At 41.1% G+C, this 21002-nt stretch overlaps 2 protein-coding genes across 2 annotated transcripts in view; one reads left to right on the top strand and one right to left on the bottom strand.

The window, feature by feature from the left end:
* The window catches only part of LOC124555711 (carbohydrate sulfotransferase 11), a 43455-nt gene extending 27590 nt beyond the window's left edge, over positions 1-15865 (bottom strand). The window contains exons 1-2 of the mRNA XM_047129719.1: positions 15481-15865; positions 1210-1398 (exon numbers count right to left, since the gene is read on the bottom strand). Of these exons, the coding sequence (XP_046985675.1) occupies positions 1210-1396 (187 nt within the window). The 5' untranslated portion in view covers positions 1397-1398; positions 15481-15865. The remainder of the gene's footprint in view (positions 1-1209; positions 1399-15480) is intronic.
* Positions 15866-16006: 141 nt separating this feature from the next.
* Positions 16007-21002, top strand: part of LOC124555310 (GDP-fucose transporter 1) — a 49330-nt gene continuing 44334 nt past the window's right edge. Inside the window, exon 1 of the mRNA XM_047129185.1 lies at positions 16007-16335. Within this exon, the coding sequence (XP_046985141.1) occupies positions 16274-16335 (62 nt within the window). The 5' untranslated portion in view covers positions 16007-16273. The remainder of the gene's footprint in view (positions 16336-21002) is intronic.

Below are 21002 nucleotides of genomic sequence, written 5' to 3'. Positions count from 1 at the left end.
CCATCAGATGCATGGCAAATTTACCCAGTCATTAAATTTGTTATTAACAAACCATTTATATTTAACACTAATGAGAATTATTTGCTAACACACTGTTACAAAGAAAAATGACCTTGTGCTGCAAAGAGTAAAATACAAAACTATAAAACTCTGACAATCCTCCAACAGAAATAAAATGTCTGAACAACACCATGTGTTTTCAAATAAAGATTCAGGATGTTTTGCCTTGACAACTCTACATACACCTTAGACAAATCCTTGAAAAGAAATAAGTAACCTGCTATACACCTGTAAATGTTCAGTGTGTGGTAGTTATATATATGGTGTTTGGAAAGTCCCATTACAAACTTCTACGACTTATAGAAGGGAGTGAGTACATAATATTTTTACTAGGAACCCAAGTCCAGAAATGTACTGTTTCCATTCTATGAAGGTTTAAATTCAGATGTGTAACATGTCCACGTCTGCTGAGGGAAAGAGAAAAGTCTCAGAGCTGCTTTTCCTGATATGCGATACGGTAGACAGGATGATGTGTACTGGATCTGTTCTTGGAGGCTGTGCCACTGAATATCCATCAGGAAATGTGATTTCAGCATGGTGGTGCATCACTTCATTTTTCACATGCAGTCCGGAGACATCTCAACAGATGATATGGTGAAAAAGGGATAGGTTGAGGTGGTCCAAGTGTGAGGCTGTCATGGTAGCTGGATTTAACTACTATGGACTACTGCTTGTGGGATTGTACGCAAAGTTTAATTTACGAGATTCCTGTAGACACAGAGGAAGCTCTGCTGGCACGAGTTCTGGCTGATGCACAAGAAATTGACGAGGCACCAGGTGGGATGGAGAGTGTGTACCAGAACATGCTTTGTATGTACAACGTTTGTGGTCGCCACATCGAGTTGCTGTGGGAAAGCATCACAACTGTTTTGTACGTAGAGGATCCCTGGTTATTTAATGATGTTTGGCACAGCATCAGTTTCATTGTGAAAATGATTTAGGGAATTGCTGTCTTATTGATGACTGTACTGCAAATATTACAAAAACGATGTCGCTGACAAAATATAAAACTTGATTTTGAGCTAGCCTATTCGTTTTCTGCTACAGTGTGTGGGCAGGACCAATGTAGGTATGAATTAGCTGACTGCAGGATTATTTATGTCCTTTTTTTCCTGTCCGGGAAAACCCTCCAAGAGCCCTCATACATACCTGCTGTGTTTTCTATATGAGGCAGGCTTCCAAAATAAAACAGCATGCTCGTGCAACTTAATGTTACTAGGCACAGCAGAAGTGTCTTCATCTGTAGATTATGTGCCATCTCATTGTTGATATATAATTTGCTGGGATTCAACAGTAATGTGACCAATGATGTATATCCTCCAAGATTGATTTGCATATCTGAAAGATAAATGCATTTATTAATTTTGTGTACCTGTAGTTTACTCATAAAATAAAACTAATGAACACAATGGCTTTACTTTCTTTCTCCTTTATCTTTCATTGCTACACAGAGAGGTGCTTGGGACTTTAGATAAGAGACCACAAGTTTCCCTCATACATTACTAACGACCTGTCCTGGCTTCGCAAGAGTAGCACGAAGTATCTATGACGAAACAACTTGTCTGGCATAGCAATAATAAATTGCACACACAAACCTTCCCCAAGAATAAGTCAATTTATTAATGAAAAGTGTATCAAAATCCCTACAATTCATAACTTGTATAGATCATTCTACAAATTATTCAAATACAAAAAGAATCTGCATCTTATTTGTCAGCTTGTGGCCTTTGTTGGATGAATGTAATATGTTTTACCTTTATGTGCAATGCAGAGATAAGGGAAGAGTCCTATAATCCTGTAAACAGGAGTAGGAAACAGTTCAAAAAAGAAATACATGCAAGCAACAGATTTTAGTAAGTACAGATTTGACAGTGTGTTGCTATGTAAAGTTGGAGGCAGTCAATGGGAGGGCAGTCTGAAACCTTCCAGTGTCCCGAGGTCTCTTCCACAGTTACAACCTTCTTTCATAATTCTTAAACCAAGTGTTAGCAATGACTAAATTAAGCTTCCTGCAAAATTCTACCATACGGCTTCCTCTTTCATTTCTTTCCTCCTGTCCATGTTCTCCTCTATTCTTCCCCCTCTTCCTTGACTTACTATTGAACTCCTGTCCCCCATCACAAGTTTTCATCTCCCTTCCTGATCTGAAAAATTTATTTTCTCTCATCACATACTCTTTCAATCTGTTAATTGTCTGTGGAGCTAGTAGTCATATAAACGTTTACTACTGTGGTGGCTGTTGACTTTGTGTTTGTCTTAGCTACAATAAGGTGTTCTCTACTCTGTTCATAGTAGTCCACCTGTATTTCTAATGTCTGCCAGTTTTATGGCTTAGGAGCACCTTCAGCTTGGAACCCTCACCTGACTTCAAGTCCTGTTCTTCCTCACTCAGCACCACCACAACCAAAAATTCTTAGTATATCTACCTTACCTTCAACCTACCCAGCTATCATTTTACATTCTCTAACCCACCAACCATATTAAGAGGTCTAACATTCCATGCTCTGCCAAAGAAAATAGCAGTTTTCTTTTTTCTGATGATGACATCCACCTGTGTAGTCCCTGTCCAGATATATAAATGGGTGGACTATTTTATTCAAGAGGGTGCTATCATCATTAAGCTGTTCTTACAATTTCCAAGCTGATGGGCTCCTAAGCCACAAAACTGGCAGCCACAGCCCAATCAGGACAAGACCAAGACTAAGGCTCAGTAAATATGGAGGAGTGTAATGGGATCCACACCCAAGAGGTGTGGGCAAGGAAGCAAGCACTAAGCTTTCACATGCACATAGTTTAGTTGATGAATATGGAGTAACGATGTCAGCTTTTTATCTAAGAGGAATTCCAAAAAGCAGGACAGTGCAATAATGCCCAAGCACTGGTTACCCGAGTAGACTTCTGAGTCAGAATGGACTGTGATATGACGACAAAAACGCACAACCCACACTTTCACAGGACAGAACTGAAAGCATTTGGAAAGGGTCCAAGCAGAGGCCTTTCGGATGGCACCTTGGAGTTAGCTTTCAGCTCAGGTTACAAATTGCAAGCTGTCAAACACAAAAGTTGTTGATTTACAATGTTGGAGTGACAAGTGGTCCAACAGATGCTACAAGCCCATTAATGGTGCTGAGGAAGACCATAAACTCAGCACAAAAGCCCTGTGGGACATTGTTCTCTTGGACCCATGGTGAGCTGAGCGATGTACCTAGTCTAACCTGAAACAACCAGTGGAATAAAAACTGACAAATAATAACTGGTTGAGAGCCATGAAAGGCCCAGTCATGAAGATGATGAAAATGCAATACCACCAAGCAGTGTTGTATGCCCTACCCAAGTCAAAAAAAGACTGAAATGAAGTGTTTGGTGTTTAGAAAAAGCTTGCTGGATTGCTCTTTTCAACCTCATCAGATGGTCAAGCTGTGACTGTCCCACCTGCAAACCACACTGATAGGGGGTCAACCAAGGACTTTATGATTCAAGAACCAAACATAATAATTGGGTTGCAACCCTTCAATCTGTTTCCAGAGTATGTTGGTGAGGTTACTGGTCAGTAGCTGTCGACAAAGATTGTGTTTTGCTTGATTTAAGGGTGGGGATTATGATACCATCTCACCATTGGTGAGGGAAAACACCTTCTAGTCAAATGTGGTAGAAGACCCTGAGTAGATGGAGTCTCCTAATAACATTCAGATGTTGAATAATCGAATTATGAAGTGAATCAGGGCCTGGGGCAATATCATATGATGAGTCAAGAACCTGACGCAGTTCCCTGTAAGTGGAAGGATCATTAAGTAATTTGAAGTAATGGGTGATGAAGGATAGGGAGACGTCTTCACCTTGTCATTTGCGTGTTTGAAAGATAACTGGGTCAGAAGAGGATGCACACACTGCCACAAAGTGGGTGGCAAGGTGTCCAGCAAGAACTGACACACTGATAGAGATATCACTACAAACAAGAAGATCCAAGACAGTTGATGATCTTTGGCAGCCGAGAATACTACAGAGCTCGGCCTACACCTGGGATGATGGGCCATACATTTCCAAGGAAGAAATGTAACTCTTTCAGCATTCCTTCTTACTGCATTTAACCAGATAGTGAGGCTTAGCATGAAGCCACTTAAAAGAGAGGAGGATAGTCTGCAAAGGATGTCACAAGGCCATTCAACAATCCTAAATAGATGCTGCAAAGACTTTGACCCACCATGGCACCAGTCAGTAGATGAGACTGCAAGTGGGAAGGACTACAGCAGTTCCAGCAGTGCAGGTGATCACATCAGAGATATCGTCAACAACTTCCTCAGTGCAATCTGACAGAGATGGGCAAAGGTAACAGCACTGGTACGAAACTGCCAGTTGGCTCTTTAACGAGTACATTGTGGTAGCTGGTTTGTTGGGCAATGGCAAGGAAGTGATAAGATCACTGGGAAGTGGTCACTGTTGCAAATATCAACATGGAGCTACCAATGTAGTAAAGGCATGAGATTTGGGGAAAAAGATCTGCAAAGGTCAATGGCTGAAAAAGTACCATGCGTGACACTGAAGTGCATAGGAATACTGTTATTGAGGAGGCACAGCTCAAGACTGGAAAGAAGCTGTTCAATCAGAAGACCCCAACAAGACGAAGTGGACTTCCCCACAGTAGGTTGTGCATACTGGAATTGCCAAGAGAAAAGATGCGGGAGATAGAGAGAACTGTTGGATTAAGGTGGTCTTCTCAAGGTAAGTAACGCCCTGCCTGGAGGTAAACATTACAAATGGTATTTGTAGGGTTGTTTACTTTCACAGTGCTATTCTTTTCAACGTGCTGTGGAGGGGAATCCTCTCTTTGATGACATTTGTGCGAACCAATGTACAGATCCCTCCAGATGCTCTCTTGGGGACAGTCAGAATACATGGTAACCTCAGATAGTTGGGGAATGGTCATCAGTGAAGCGTGGTTGTTGGGGAGCAACACAGATTGCAGAATGAGAGGAAATTAGTTGTAGTTTTGGCAGGTGACAGTAATATACAGGGTGTTACATAAAGGTATGGCCAAACTTTCAGGAAACATTCCTCACACACAAATAAAGAAAAGATGTTATGTGGACATGTGTCCGGAAACGCTTAATTTCCATGTTAGAGCTCATTTTAGTTTCGTTCCACCTACGCTCAATGGAGCACGTTATCATGATTTCATATGGGATACTCTACCTGTGCTGCTAGAACATGTGCCTTTACAAGTACGACACAACATGTGGTTCATGCACGATGGAGCTCCTGCACATTTCAGTCGAAGTGTTCGTACGCTTCTCAACAACAGATTCGGTGACCAATGGATTGGTAGAGGCAGACCAATTCCATGACCTCCACGCTCTCCTGACCTCAACCCTCTTGACTTTCATTTATGGGGGCATTTGAAAGCTCTTGTCTACGCAAACCCCGGTACCAAATGTAGAGACTCTTCGTGCTCATATTGTGGACGGCTGTGATACAATACGCCATTCTCCAGGGCTGCATCAGCGCATCAGGGATTCCATGCGACGGAGGGTGGATGCATGTATCCTCACTAACAGAGGACATTTTGAACATTTCCTGTAACAAAGTGTTTGAAGTCACGCTGGTACGTTCTGTTGCTGTGTGTTTCCATTCCATGATTAATGTGATTTGAAGAGAAGTAATAAAATGAGCTCTAACATGGAAAGTAAGCATTTCCGGACACATGTCCACATAACATATTTTCTTTCTTTGTGTGTGAGGAACGTTTCCTGAAAGTTTGGCCACACCTTTTTGTAACACCCTGTATATTGCAGTTCCACTGAATTGTCACACTGAGGATGACCTGCTTAGGCGGAATGGTGCCAGGAAGACAGGTCATGCCCTAGGATCACTGCCACTGGTGAGGATGGTGTAACACTAACAAACATCAATTCAGAGTCCAATGGGGAGGGGGGATCTGGCACCTTCAGCATCACCAGAGTAGTCTTCTCCCAAGATTTTAACATGTGCATCCCGAAGTTGCCTGAAAGAGGATAACACCCAGGACTGAGTAGGATTTGCTGTCTTAAGATAGAACTACTCCACAGTTTGCTATGGGAAGAGAGATCATCAAATATGTTTTCAACATTATCCACAAAAAAATAGGTTTAATAGAGAGAAAGGAGTCTCAGCCTTTTGGGATGCAGACCAGGAACTGTGGGCAATAACTGTCTGCAAGTCACTTGATATTGCCACTTCTCACTCCATAATACCCGCAAGAACTTGAGAATAAAAGCAGCATTTAAATAAAAGAAACTGTTCATGTTTCTATGTAAAAATGTCATCTGCCCTCAATTCAAAAGTCTTCTATACTGTTCCTGGGTGAATTTCCATACAACCAAGTACTGGGGTTGGTGATACAATAGTCCCATAAAATGTTAGGCACATTCAAATCAACTAGGAGAAATGGGGAGAGGGGTTCCATCATAGTAATTTACAGTGCTACTTTACTCAGACGGCATTGTGGTGGCAGGTGTAACAAACATATTGCTTTATTAGAATAATATATGTAACAGCATTGTATGCCTCCCTGTAGCATGGGGAACTGGGAAGAAATAATATGCATCACAGGAAGGGAAAAAGAGCCACTTGACTGTTAGCTCTGTCTCCACTAAGGTCATCATTTCTGCACAGGTTTTAGCCCCTTAGTGCAGGAATTTCTGTGTCCTTGAAATGAGTTTCCTGTAAGTGCAAATAAAATAGCATTTAATGTGCCAGGAGCTCTAATTTTTCCCATGAGTCCTGAATGTACTTAATGTTCCATTGTAATTTGGGAGGCTACTAAACATTCCACTGTAATATGGGAGACGTGTTAACAATTTGCTTTTCCATAAATATAGCTTTTTATTTCATCAAGAGGAGTGTGAGAGACTCCCAAATGATTAGATTAGTGGTTTTCAACTACTCACCTTTTTCAGTTCAAAGATACGTGGTAGATTCTTCACTATCAGAGATCTCAGAATACGTAAAATCTAAGGCTCTGCATTCAGTTTTGATAAATTCTGTCTCTCTTTGAGAACAATTTGCAGTTTTTACAATGACTTGTTAGGCAGCAGAAGTAACACAGTTAGCTGGATCATGCTTGCATTAATAAGCATAACAATGGATTTTGAGAAGATGTCAGACTTCATCATAGATGCAACTTGTTTGCTGCACTTAAAAACACACACATTGCTGCCAACAATATTTTATTTTATTTGTGCTGTAAAATTGACACCAAGTATCGAGTGTTTTCACTGCAAAAGCAAATAAAATTCTGGACAAAGGGGAGTTTCAATGTATTTCTTTTGGGATTTCTTAGTCTCCACTGTTACCTCTATTTCCTGTATCAACATTTACACAGAAGAGAGAGGTCTTTAGATTATGACTACGTTAACATCTGAAACTTTTATAGGATAAAAGTGATTTATTCTTCAGCCATCAAAAACTCTTTAACATCTTTGCAAGTTCGAGTTAGCCTTCTTTGAACAGCTAACACAGCTAGTACAGGGGGTCAGTTGTGCGTTGGTGAGGATAACGAATGCACATATGAAATTTCACACGTGGTAATATACTGATCTACAACGCTGGCCAACGTTTATATTAGACTGAAAGGAGACAGGCTGCGAGTGGAGATGAGACAGTATCAAACACTTCAGTTAATACAGTTGCTTAACATGGAGTCCAAATCACTGCATTAAGTGTGATTATTGACATACACAAAGCAAAGCCACAGATAAAAACAGACTGCTTCAGGACTGAACCCGAAGATGGAAACTTGTAGTGTGATGTTCACCGAGTCATGAAAGCAAACCTTTTTCTACCCAAAAACACGACCCCTTCCACCTCCTCTTCCCTCATCTGAAAAAAAAAAAACCTCATGAATTGTAATTAAATTGTATAGAAGTATACGGAAAACAGACCACCTCATCTCCGTAGCTGAGTGGCTAGTGTTGATGCCTTTGGTGCGGAAGGACCCACATTTGATTCCCGGTACCACCTATGATTTTTTTTCTGATGTAGGGAGGTCTGGAATGAGGCCCACTCAGCCTTGTGATGCCAGATGAGGGAGCTGATGGAATAAAGAAGCAGTCATATCGTCAGGGTTCATCTGCTGGCAACAACAGCCAGAGGGATTGGCAGCACGCTGATCACATGTCCCGCCATCATAGATAGCATCTCAAACTGCCTAGTAGACAGCACCTGTCCAGCTGTATTAGGTGTAATGCCTAATCATTGAGTGATGTTTATGTTTATATATTGGGTATAGTTCTCTGAAAACACTTCTAGTGGACTATTCAAACAGTTAAATCATTATATGGGTCGACAGAAGTGTCCGTTCCCACGCGTCGGCTTTGACCCGTGACGTAAGGGTGTTGTCGTGTGTGACGTCATGACGGCGCGGAGTTTGGTTTGAGTGTGGCTGTCTCCAGTTCTGTTTTATCTTATTTTATTTACTTTTCTGATCTGTTCATTCTATCCCGTGAGATTTTTTTTTTAAAGACAAAAAACACTAATCAGCTACTGAAGCATCTTTATCTTCTATGGGTTGCAGGGGTCACGACCCCTGGGGAGATGGGTGGGTATTCATGCATGGCTGTCTTCACTTACACGTTGTAGCTACACAAGGCATCTAAATTTGTTTATATTTAGTTTGCCCCCCACCCAAAACACCCCATTTCCCGCACTTGTCCCGTTAGTGTCATTAGGCTTCTTGTGGAAAGTGTGTGTGTTTGTTTTTGTTTCTGCCATATTTGTGACGTCATGGCTCAAAGCAGACGGGCGGGATCGGACGCTTCCGTATTTCCCATTATATTTATTTCTACTATGACATTTTATACATACAAGTAGGAAAAAAGGCAAAATAGTAAATATGGATACTACGGCACAAGTTTGTTACGTTAGAACCTTGCATCAAAATATTCAGTATTCTGGATGGAAAGCAGAAGATATAGACATGCTTAGTGTTTCTAACTCACCCGACATTTTCCTTATCACAGAACCATGGTCTGACAGAAAAGAAAATAAGGGCTTAAAACAACTGGTTTCCAAAGAACTGAATCTTTTAGCAAAATGAAACATACAGGGCATGGTACTGCTATATTCATCAAAAATGATATTATGGAAAGTCTTTCATGGGCAGATGCAAACACTACAGGAACGTTCTTTGAGGAAGCAGCACTGGAATTTAAGTTATAGGGACCTACATGCTTCTTATTATATAAGATGGCAGGGGAATGGGCAGATAGATAAACCTGAGTACTCATTGGTATATAGTGGACCAGAAGAAAGAACAGGCCAACTTGGAACAGGGTTTATAATAACTAGGGAAGTTAGGAAAAGCCTTCTAGAATTTGAACCTATAAATGAAAGGATGTGCAGACTCAGACTAAAAGGTAAATTTAGGAATATATCAATAGTTAATGCACATGCACCAACAGAGGAAAAAGAGGATATAATTAAAGAACAGTTCTACGAAGACTTGGAAAAAGTATGCTGTGCAGTACCTAAATATGACCTGATCTAGTAATAGGAGATTTTAATGCAAAAATAGGGAGGAATGAACATCCGTATGAAGTTTCTGGAAAATATTCACTACATGAAGAAAACAATGAGAATGGAGACTTACTATGCCAATTCGCAGCAAGGAATAATATGATTATTAAAAGTACCTGCTTTCCACATAAAAGGATCCATCTGGGTACTTGGAAGTCTGCAGCCAATGGAGTAGTCAATCAGATTGACCATATTTTAGTGATTGCACGCCACTCCACGTCAGTTACGGATGTACGGAGCTGCAGAGGACCAAACTGTGATTCAGACCACTTTTTGATAAAATCAGTCTTGAGAGAGAAACTGTCACTAACAAAGGGCAACAGAATGGGAAAGATGATGAAATGGAATACAGACAAACTGAACATCCCTGATGAAGTAAAAAAATACCAAGTAACACTAAGCAGAAAGTTGAGCAATGAAGAGACCACAGTAGGAGTAGATGAAAGGTGGAACAGGTTTGAAAAAGCCATTAAGGATGCTGCAGAGGAAATAATAGGCATAAGAAGGAACAGAAGAACCCAGGAGTGGTTTGATGAAGATTGCAGGTCAGCAATAGAGGAAAAGAACAGGGCAAGAACAAAAGTGCTACAGAGAGAAACCAGAAATAATGTGGAACAATATAGAGAATTAAAGAGAAGAGCTAACAGACTGTGCAAGAGAAAGAAAAGAGAGTGGAATAAGAAGAAATTTCAAGAACTAGAAGAACTAAAGGAACAGAGTGAAATAAGAAAGTTCTATCATGCCATAGGCAAAATGAAGAATAGATTCCAACCAAAAACAACGGCCTGCTCCAGTAAAGATGGGAAAATGATAAGGGAGGAAGAACAGATAGTGGGAAGATGGGCAGAGTATTTCAAAGATACACTAAGCACCAGCCTAGAAGATGAAGAGACCTCTGCACAGGAGGGAAGAGTGGAGCTGGAAGTAGACAATGAAACCAATGAGGCAAGAAACCCAACACTACAAGAGGTCTCCCAGGCTGTGCACAAGTCAAAAAACAATCGAGCCCCTGGGGAAGACAGCATAATTGCTGAATTAATAAAAACTGGTGGTGAGGCTGTAATAAAGGAACTGCACACACTAATATCAGATATATGGGAAACAGAAACTATGCCAGATAATTGGAAAATTGGAATAATAGTCCCCATTTATAAGAAAGGGGACAGAACAGCATGTGAAAACTATAGAGGTGTAACACTCCTAAGTACAGCTTATAAGATCTTCACAAGTATATTAAGCGAAAGGATACAGAAGTGTGCAGAAGGCATACTAGGGGAATATCAGTGTGGCTTTCGACCAGGCAGAGGAACAACTGATCAAATATTTGTGATAAGGCAAATGATGGAAAAGTTCTATGAATATGATATAGATCTGCATTTCTTATTCATCGATTTCAAACAAGCCTTTGACAGCATAAATCGGCAAGAACTATACAGAGTACTGAAAGAAGTTGGAATATGTGCTAAATTAATAAGACTAATCAGAATGACAATGACAGAGACAAGAGCAAAAGTAAAGGTCCTTAACAGAACAAGTGATAGCTTTGACTTTAATAAAGGTGTGAAGCAAGGGGATAGTCTCTCCACTGTCCTTTTCAACATAGCCCTGCATAGTGCAGTAAATAAAATCAACAAAAGAGGTACCATATTTATGAAAACTAGCCAGATATGTGCATACGCTGATGACATTGCTTTAGTAGGAAGAAATACCAATACACTCCTAGAAACATACCGGGCAATGGAAACAGAAGCCTTAAAAATTGGCCTCATAGTAAATGAAAACAAAACAAAATATATGGTAATGTCACAATCTGAGGCCAGAAGAACCCCTAAAAACCTAAACATCAATGGGAAATGCTTCAATGGAGTGTCTTCTTTTAATTACTTGGGAGCCCTAATAACAAATGATAACAGTATTGGAAAGGCTATAAGAGAAAGAATACAAGCAGGAAACAGAGCTTACTTTGCAAATATGTAGCTTTTCAAAAATAGCCTTGTTACAAGAAAAACTAAACTGCTAATATATAATTCCCTAGTCCGCCCAGTTATCACATACGGCTCAGAGGTATGGACATTGACAGAACACGATAAAAATGCTCTAAGAAGCATTGAGCGGAAAATACTACGCAAAATCTATGGGCCAATAAGGGAGGAAGAAGGCTGGAGAATACACTACAATGCCGAATTACAAGAGTTAATACAAGGCAGGGACATAGTAAAATTTGTGAAATCACAGCGAATACGATGGCTAGGACACTTGGAGAGAATGGCAGAGGATAGAATTCCAAAGAAAATGATGAAAGGTATGATCCATTCAGTTAGGCGAAAAGGGAGACCTAGAAGAAGATGGATCGATGAGGTAATAATGGATATCACCAATATGGGAGTCCGGGGGTGGAAAAGAGCAGCAAATAACCGAGAAGTGTGGAGGAAGATTGTTGAAGAAGCCAAGGCTCACCAAGGGCTGTAGAGCTACTGAAGAAGAAGAAGAAGAAGACCTACATGCTTGATTCTTGTGTTATACACATCACCAGGCAGTTCTGTACACAGTTTTCCCAAAGAGCTACATGTGTTTTTTGTAAATGCAATAAGGAATGCCGCATATGTTATTGTTTTGGAGTATCAGAGCCGTATATTTGTTAAAAGACAGTTTGAAGTTATCCACTTTGGCTGTAAAAAACAGCCAAGGTGGATAACTTCAAAATATCTTTTAAAAAATGCAAAAACAAAAACCACTGGTATCATAAATTTTACTACACGTGTATGCCTCAAATGAAGCCCTCAATACCAGGAGATCACACACAACTCAAAAAACCGGTATGGTGAATTTAACTTCACAGTTGAAACAAAGCCCTCAATAACAGGAATCCACACACTACTCGAAAACTTGGTACGGCAAAAAAATTTGACAGCCACAACAACAAACACCAAACTTTAGATCTAACAAAAACACCAAATTCACAAACAAAAGAAAAAAATCATAACAACTCATTGAAAACAAATCAAACACTTCCAAACCCATGTTATTGCACTGAATACCCAGACTCAAACAAACCCACATTACCACAGTGATAACCAAGACTCAAATGAACCCAATACCACGTTACACTCAACACATCTACATCCACATCCACCATCAAATGCAACACAACATGTACAAACACAAACCAACTCCAAAACATTGTACTATAGTGATGTAACATACCACATCATCATTATGTCACAGGTCAAAGCAGATGGAGCCAACGGCCTTGAGGCAGTGGTAACACTTGTTCCCGTCCGATCACCAAAGTTGAGCATTCTCAGGCAGGGCTAGCACTTGCATGGGTGACCATCCAATCTGCCAAGCACTGTCGAAAAGCGGGATGCACTCAGCCTTTGTGAGGCAAACTGGGGAGCTACATGATTGAGAAATAGTGGCTCCGGTCTAGTAAACTGACATGCAGCTGGGAGGGCAGTGTGATGATCACATGCCCCTCCATACCCACATCCACGACACGGCGACCGGTCGGTACCGTTGGGCCTCCATGGCCTGTTCGGGTGGAGTTTAGTTTCTTTTCCAATACAGATGAGTGGAATTGGACGCTTCCAATAACCCATACACATTATTACATATGTGCTATGGTCTCATTTATCTATACTTAGCTTGTTGCATCCTGATCACTGATCTGCAGGTAGAAAGATTGTTAAAACTATTGCAAAAATAGCTCCTAGAAATTATTGTAGAGGCAAACTTAAAAAACTCCAGATATTAATTCTGTCCCAGTGTTGTACATATAAGAAGCTATTTTTTTTTCTTACAGCTTCACTGCTCAGCCAATTTCAATTGACATATGAGAGTAGAACACTATGGTTATCACATAGAAAGTAATGTAAAGGCACAAGCAACAGGTAGTACTTTTTACAATAATGAACAAAGAATATCAAAGTGTTGTCTGACTTCAAAAATAAATTAAAGCAGCGCCTGAAACCAGTCTGTCCACACACCTGTATGAAATACCTGAATTTAAATTCATGATGATAAATCCATAGTCTGGGCAGCAAACACTAAGTATTTAGGGATGAATATTGTCACTTAACATGGGAAAAACTTACAAAGATACTGGCAAAAATAATGTCATCATCAAGGTATGCTCCTGGGATGTTAGCAACAGTTTTTAGCTGCCTATGTCTTGCAGGAACTTTCTATGCCTACATGTACTCATTTCTTAGCTACAGGCTTATTCTCTGGTGATCAAAGACAAAAAAACATGGACACAGCTTGTAAACTGCAGAAAAGGAGCTGCATAAGAATAATAATTGGAAGTATTAGTCAGGCTCATTGTAAAGGGCTACTTAAAAAAAAAAAGGGGGGGGGGTATCCTTACTGCACCAAGTGAGTACTGTACATCTACTAATCAGTGGTGCATATCAGGGAAAATACTGCTAAGTAATGTACTACCAGTTCTATGCTTATATGCAATCATGGAACGAGAGCCAATTTGAAGTTCCATTTAAGCAGGAAAAACAAACAAAAACAGTGTTTTACATCATGGGACAAAAGTATAAAATAAATTGTCAAAGGACGTGAAAAATATTACTGAAACACATTTGTTTACAAAGGCAGCTGAAATGTTCTTCACAAGTAATCAATATTATACAGTTAAAGATTACTTAGAGGACTCAGAGTAGTGAACAGTAGTGAAAGGCAATAACTTCAGCATCTTGTCAACACGATTATGGTTTACTGATTTCACAAGGATCATGTTAGAAGAGATATAATGCAGGGCAGTAGTGTCCATTGGCTTTGTTTTTCAGGTGAACCGTGGCACATAATTGAACACGGAGTCTGGAATTGAGGCAAGAGGCACAGGAGCATTTTCTCAGTCCATAAGTCATCACTGGGTGTCTAGTGTGAGCAGCAGTGAAGAGTGGAACTATGTTTTAAATTGCAAATTGGAAACAGTCCAGGAGCCCTCAGTGTGTCCGGCAATGAAGAAAAAAAGTACATTTCACACTGCCAGTTACCTGGAGCTAATTGTATGTAAACAAGGAACATTATACAATATAGGGAATTGCTGAATCATGTAGTGCAGCTGATAAGACGCTGACCTCATATTCAGAAGGAAGGAGCTGTTCTGTCCATCCTGATTTGGGTTTTCCTACATCACTGAGACACAATCGCTGGATAAATAAATAACTAGCAAGTCTTCCATAACATAGGTTATATGAATGCTCGCTGCTGTTCTTTTTTGTTTGGTTTTTATTTTCCAGGTACACTGGTAGCTGTACTTGCCCATGACAATGGAAGAAGAAAGGTGGTTCGAGTGTGGCATTCAGTGGTGCTGGGGTGTGTTCCACTTCATTGTTAGCTGCAATGATAGTCTTGCTGTGGTTGCCATCTGCCTAGTCACTGAGAATAATATTTGCTTGTAGAGTGTACTTTGTGATATATGCACATATAATTTTTTTATACGTCTATTTTTCTTAGCATTTATATGTTGTTTTATGTAACGCATTTCTTGACGTCCCTCCTACTGTTGTCAAAGTGGTCCACGACCCAATAATAACAACTGTAAGATTTAGAGAATAAATGTTCCGTCAAGCACTGGAGTGTACATACTATCATAAAACTCTATGAAAGATTAAAACGGCATGACGAACATATAGGAATATAGTTTTAACATATCGAAGTTCCGACACCCCGTATAAAGGCAGCTGTAGTGCAAGACACTGAACACTAATTATTACGAATTTTGCTTTAATTGTCAATACAGTGATGGTATCCCACTTTGTTACATTGTGTCGAAGAAATAGAAGCAACCAGTACAATATTTATTTTTTTCTGTAGCGTCAAAACAAAAACTACACACTGCAATTATGCTCGTACTACCTGTGAACAAGGAGATCCAGACGTTTTCAAAGCACAGTCCGCCAGAAAAATTCGTAGAACATTTTTACTGGGTACCAATGCTCCACAATGTATTCTAATTTCAACAATTAACTTCTTGACACATTCTCTGAAGTTAACAGATCCAACAGCTTACGTTCAGCTGTCAGTCTACTATGATCTCTACGTTCAGGCGATCAGTCACTCTATGACGTTCAGTATTTCTCCAAATAGTTGTTAGGATGTAAACAGTTTAGGCAATGTCAGTAGAAAGAGTATATAAAATACTGCAGCTTCAGAAACAAAGTTTTCGCCAATGTCACAAGTCACGACCGACACTATTTCCACTTTCTTTCAGAACTTTATTGTGATATGCTACATTTTTTCACTGAAAACATACCACCAACATCGCTGATGTGTGGCACAGAACTGCCAACTGCATCTAAAATTACGCTCGTGAATTCTCTGTTTCACCTTACCTCATTGATATATATAACATGAGATTCGTGTGACACAATTACTCTGATGTAATGGCAGATTGTTGATTGGGTTAGCTTTGAACAAATGTTTGCTGTAGATTGCAACTTTCTGCTGTTTGTTAGATTCAATATCTAACATTGGTAGCCCTCTGTTTCCGCAGAAGAGCTTTGCAAAAATGTTTTGACACAAGAGCAGAAGGAGGGAGGTTCATGTCGTGATGTTTGCTGACAGATAATGGAGCCGGCAAGTGTGCGATAAAGCTTATATTCGTGAATTGTGGGTGTGTATAGCGACCCAGCTCGGTGGACGTGGCATCATGGGTGACAACGTGTTGTGCGCACAATACCTGAAGATATTTTTCGTTGTTTGTGCTTATTGGTATGATTACAAAGTGTTTCTTTCATTTTATCAACAGCGCCAAAATTTCATCATTTAAAAGATCGTTTATGCGGAAGATGATGATAATCTCTTAGGTGTACAATTTTTTCCTTTATTGTTCACACATAATAACAAAGTACATAAATTTACATTATCGGTATATATCCACTGCGTGATTGCCAAGATCTTGTGAGTTAAATGTGTTCAGTATCTGTTGCACTGTCCAATTTTTGAGTTATGCCATTCATCGTAATAGTAGTCATTTTTCACACATGCTGCTTTAACTATAATTTATGCTATTTGCTAGATGCAGCCATAGGTTCTGTCGTATTTCATCTTAAGGTTTTGTATAGCCTGCCTAAATTCTGCCACTGTTCAGTTCTGTAGCACAATGCCACATTATGTGAAATGATTGTGTGGGTCAGTCTCTGTCTGTTACACTGTACAGCAAGAATGAACCAGAAGAGTTGTAATGTATTTGTGCTGCATTGGCTAATTTTTTGCCATCTCCTGTTCACCATTCTTAGCCTTGTGACCTTATAAATTTAAGTCTAGCTTGGTGTCTTTGTTCCACACATTTTTTCTGTCATTTAGGTGTAGCAGAAATGTTTTTCGGCTGCATTCAGCAGATTTACTTTAGAGATTGTTGGTTTTTCACTTCATCAGCCTGCCTGTGGCTCAAAACATGAGTGTGAGTTTCATCATGTTATACTTTTTGCAAAAAAAAAACTACTTTTCCATCAACAGTGCATAGCTCCAGAGCTAACACTTCACTGATGTATTTTCTCCTTTAATGTTTACTGAGTGGTGTGGCTCAATGGACTTGCATTTTAGAGACTGTAAGTTCAAATCCCAGTCTGGCCATTCTGAATTAGGTTTTCCATGGTTTACATAAAATGGTTAAGTCAAATGCGAGGGTGGCATCTTTGAAAGAGAATGGCCAGTCTCCTTCCACATCCATTCCCAACCAAACTTTTTGCTCCACTTCTGATGGCCTGAATTTCTTCTTTTCATGTACTTTTTCTGATTCTTCATTTTATGCACTCCAATGCCTAATGTGAATATGCTAAAAGATTTACCTTTTATTTGTATTAGTAATTATTCCTACATAACATGTAGAATAGGCCTACTATTGCATTTGACCTAATTTGTTCCATGTCACTTCTGCAACATTAAAAATCTTAAATTCATGGTAGTGGAAAAACATTGTCATGTCTATATCATTTCTCAGATTATCATGCATTTTGACAGAGGAGAGCTTTTCTGTAAAGTGAATACTGTTGCTTGTGAGCCTTTGTTATTCAAGTAAAAAGTTCAAAATTGGATATTTATTGATAATTGGTGTTTCTTACTGATACCTGTTTAAACAGCTAATATTATAGTATACTGATGTGCAAAACTTATGGACAAAAGTAACTCCCACATTGTGTGTCATTGCCAAGTGACATAGCTCAATGAAACTTTGACCATACATAGAAAGAACTGGCAAAAAAATTGTACGAAAGGTGACTGAAAGAAATATGCACTGAGACAAACAGAAATAACACTTTTATTAAAAGACAATAATTGCACTGAAGTCACCACAATTTATGATAGTCTCCTGGGTATTATAAAAGCGGGACATGGTTCTTAATAGGGTGTATGATCTCTACAGACGACAATGCGTACTCTGTAACACATTCTCATGCAGACCAAAATGTTGGTAAGCAGTTCCTGTGGCAGGGAATTCCATTCCTCCACCAGCGTGATTGACAGCTGCTTGAGTGTCATTGGTGCATGTGGACATGCTGCAGAATGTCTCCTTGCACACTTGCTTGATGTGATTCAAGTCATTAGAATGGGCAGACCTGTCTGTTTGTTGAATATCCTCTTGTTCCAAGAGGTGCTCCACCTGCACTGTTCATTGTGGATGTGCATTTCCATTCATAAAAATGAAGTGAGGGCTGAATGCACCTCTGAGAAAAATGCGCATTACGAAGGAGTAAAATGTCACAACAATGTTACCAGTGAGTATGCTGTGTTTAAACTTTTGGAGGTCAGTATGCCCACACAACATTATGCCTCTTGACGCCATAACACCTGGACCACCAAAATGACCACATTCAACAATGTTCCCACCTCCTGGCCTTTGGGGGATGCCCAGAATCACTACTCAGACTGAATCTGCTCACCTGAGAAGAGCACGTGATCCCACTCTTCATTGATCCAGTCTCTGTGGTCTTGGCACTATGGCAAGTGGTGCTGACAATGTGCGGGTGTCAATGGAACACAACATGGTGGTCATCGGGCAAAGAGACCACTCCCATGCAGTTGCAGTCACAGTGCAAAGTGTGAATTTGCATGCTTTTTAGTCCTGTTAAATATGTTTTTCCAGATCCTTCAACTGCCTTGTGGTGCAAGATCCACCCCATTTGGTGCTATAGTCGTGCTGACCTCATGCCATATGACATCCAATGTTCTGTGCACAACTGGGAGACCTCTGGCAACACACTCCTGCAGTTTAATACATTTCAACCAAGTAGTTAATATGTCCTGTTACATTGTCTATCTTGTCCTTAAGTTTTGCAGAGTGGTACAATAGGGCCTACTGCTTGCTAAACTAATGGGTGTTGGGTATCTTTATGGCTGTAACAAATACTCCTCTGCCATCCCCTTGCTCTCTTGTTCCTGGAGGGAAATTCAGAAGCATCTGATTCCACCCGTCTGCTTTGACCCATGACGTCACAAATATGGCAGAAACGACCATACACCACGACTCCAATATGGCACCCATGACATCATTACGTAAACATGATAACAGACACGAAACTACATCAAAAAACCAACACACACACATTTCACAAAAAACCTAATGACTCTAATGGGACAAGTGTGGGAAATTGGGGGTTTTTTGCTGGGGAAAAAGTAAATATAAACAAATTTAGACACACACCCCCATACCAAACCACACAAAACTACGAAAAAAACTGACAACACAAAACTCCCCAAATTCCACTAAACACAATATCCTCTGGAATCGGACACTTCCCTTGACCTACACTCCTGGAAATTGAAATAAGAACACCGTGAATTCATTGTCCCAGGAAGGGGAAACTTTATTGACACATTCCTGGGGTCAGATACATCACATGATCACACTGACAGAACCACAGGCACATAGACACAGGCAACAGAGCATGCACAATGTCGGCACTAGTACACTGTATATCCACGTTTCGCAGCAATGCAGGCTGCTATTCTCCCATGGAGACGATCGTAGAGATGCTGGATGTAGTCCTGTGGAACGGCTTGCCATGCCATTTCCACCTGGCGCCTCAGTTGGACCAGCGTTCGTGCTGGATGTGCAGACCGCGTGAGACGACGCTTCATCCAGTCCCAAACATGCTCAATGGGGGACAGATCCGGAGATCATGCTGGCCAGGGTAGTTGACTTACACCTTCTAGAGCACGTTGGGTGGCACGGGATACATGCGGACGTGCATTGTCCTGTTGGAACAGCAAGTTCCCTTGCCGGTCTAGGAATGGTAGAACGATGGGTTCGATGACGGTTTGGATGTACCGTGCACTATTCAGTGTCCTCTCGACGATCACCAGTGGTGTACGGCCAGTGTAGGAGATCGCTCCCCACACCATGATGCCGGGTGTTCGCCCTGTGTGCCTCGGTCGTATGCAGTCCTGATTGTGGCGCTCACCTGCACGGCGCCAAACACGCATACGACCATCATTGGCACCAAGGCAGAAGCGACTCTCATCGCTGAAGACGACACGTCTCCATTCGTCCCTCCATTCACGCCTGTCGCGACACCACTGGAGGCGGGCTGCACGATGTTGGGGCGTGAGCGGAAGACGGCCTAACGGTGTGCGGGACCGTAGCCCAGCTTCATGGAGACGGTTGCGAATGGTCCTCGCCGATACCCCAGGAGCAACAGTGTCCCTAATTTGCTGGGAAGTGGCGGTGCGGTCCCCTACGGCACTGCGTAGGGTCCTACGGTCTTGGCGTGCATCCGTGCGTCGCTGCGGTCCGGTCCCAGGTCGACGGGCACGTGCACCTTCCGCCGACCACTGGCGACAACATCGATGTACTGTGGAGACCTCACGCCCCACGTGTTGAGCAATTCGGCGGTACGTCCACCCGGCCTCCCGCATGCCCACTATACGCCCTCGTTCAAAGTCCGTCAACTGCACATACGGTTCACGTCCACGCTGTCGCGGCATGCTACCAGTGTTAAAGACTGCGATGGAGCTCCGTATGCCACGGCAAACTGGCTGACACTGACGGCTGCGGTGCACAAATGCTGCGCAGCTAGCGCCATTCGACGGCCAACACCGCGGTTCCTGGTGTGTCCGCTGTGCCGTGCGTGTGATCATTGCTTGTACAGCCCTCTCGCAGTGTCCGGAGCAAGTATGGTGTGTCTGACACACCGGTGTCAATGTGTTCTTTTTTCCATTTCCAGGAGTGTATATAGCTCAACAGCAGTTCCTGATCCCACAAATTGGAATTGAACACTTAAAAGACCCAACCAAACCTCCCCCCTCACCCCAAAATAAAATACCCATAAACAAAAACCAAACGCAAAATAAAAAATCTCAATCACGTACTACAACTCAACAAAAACTGCAACAAAATAGATAAAATAGATCCTCCACAACTAAATCACAAACCAACA

The sequence above is a fragment of the Schistocerca americana genome, chromosome X (genome assembly GCF_021461395.2).
Source record: "Schistocerca americana isolate TAMUIC-IGC-003095 chromosome X, iqSchAmer2.1, whole genome shotgun sequence".
In the NCBI taxonomy this organism is placed as follows: Eukaryota; Metazoa; Arthropoda; class Insecta; order Orthoptera; family Acrididae; genus Schistocerca; species Schistocerca americana.
Note: the sequence above shows the minus strand (reverse complement) of the source record. Positions and strands in the feature narration are given on the sequence as shown.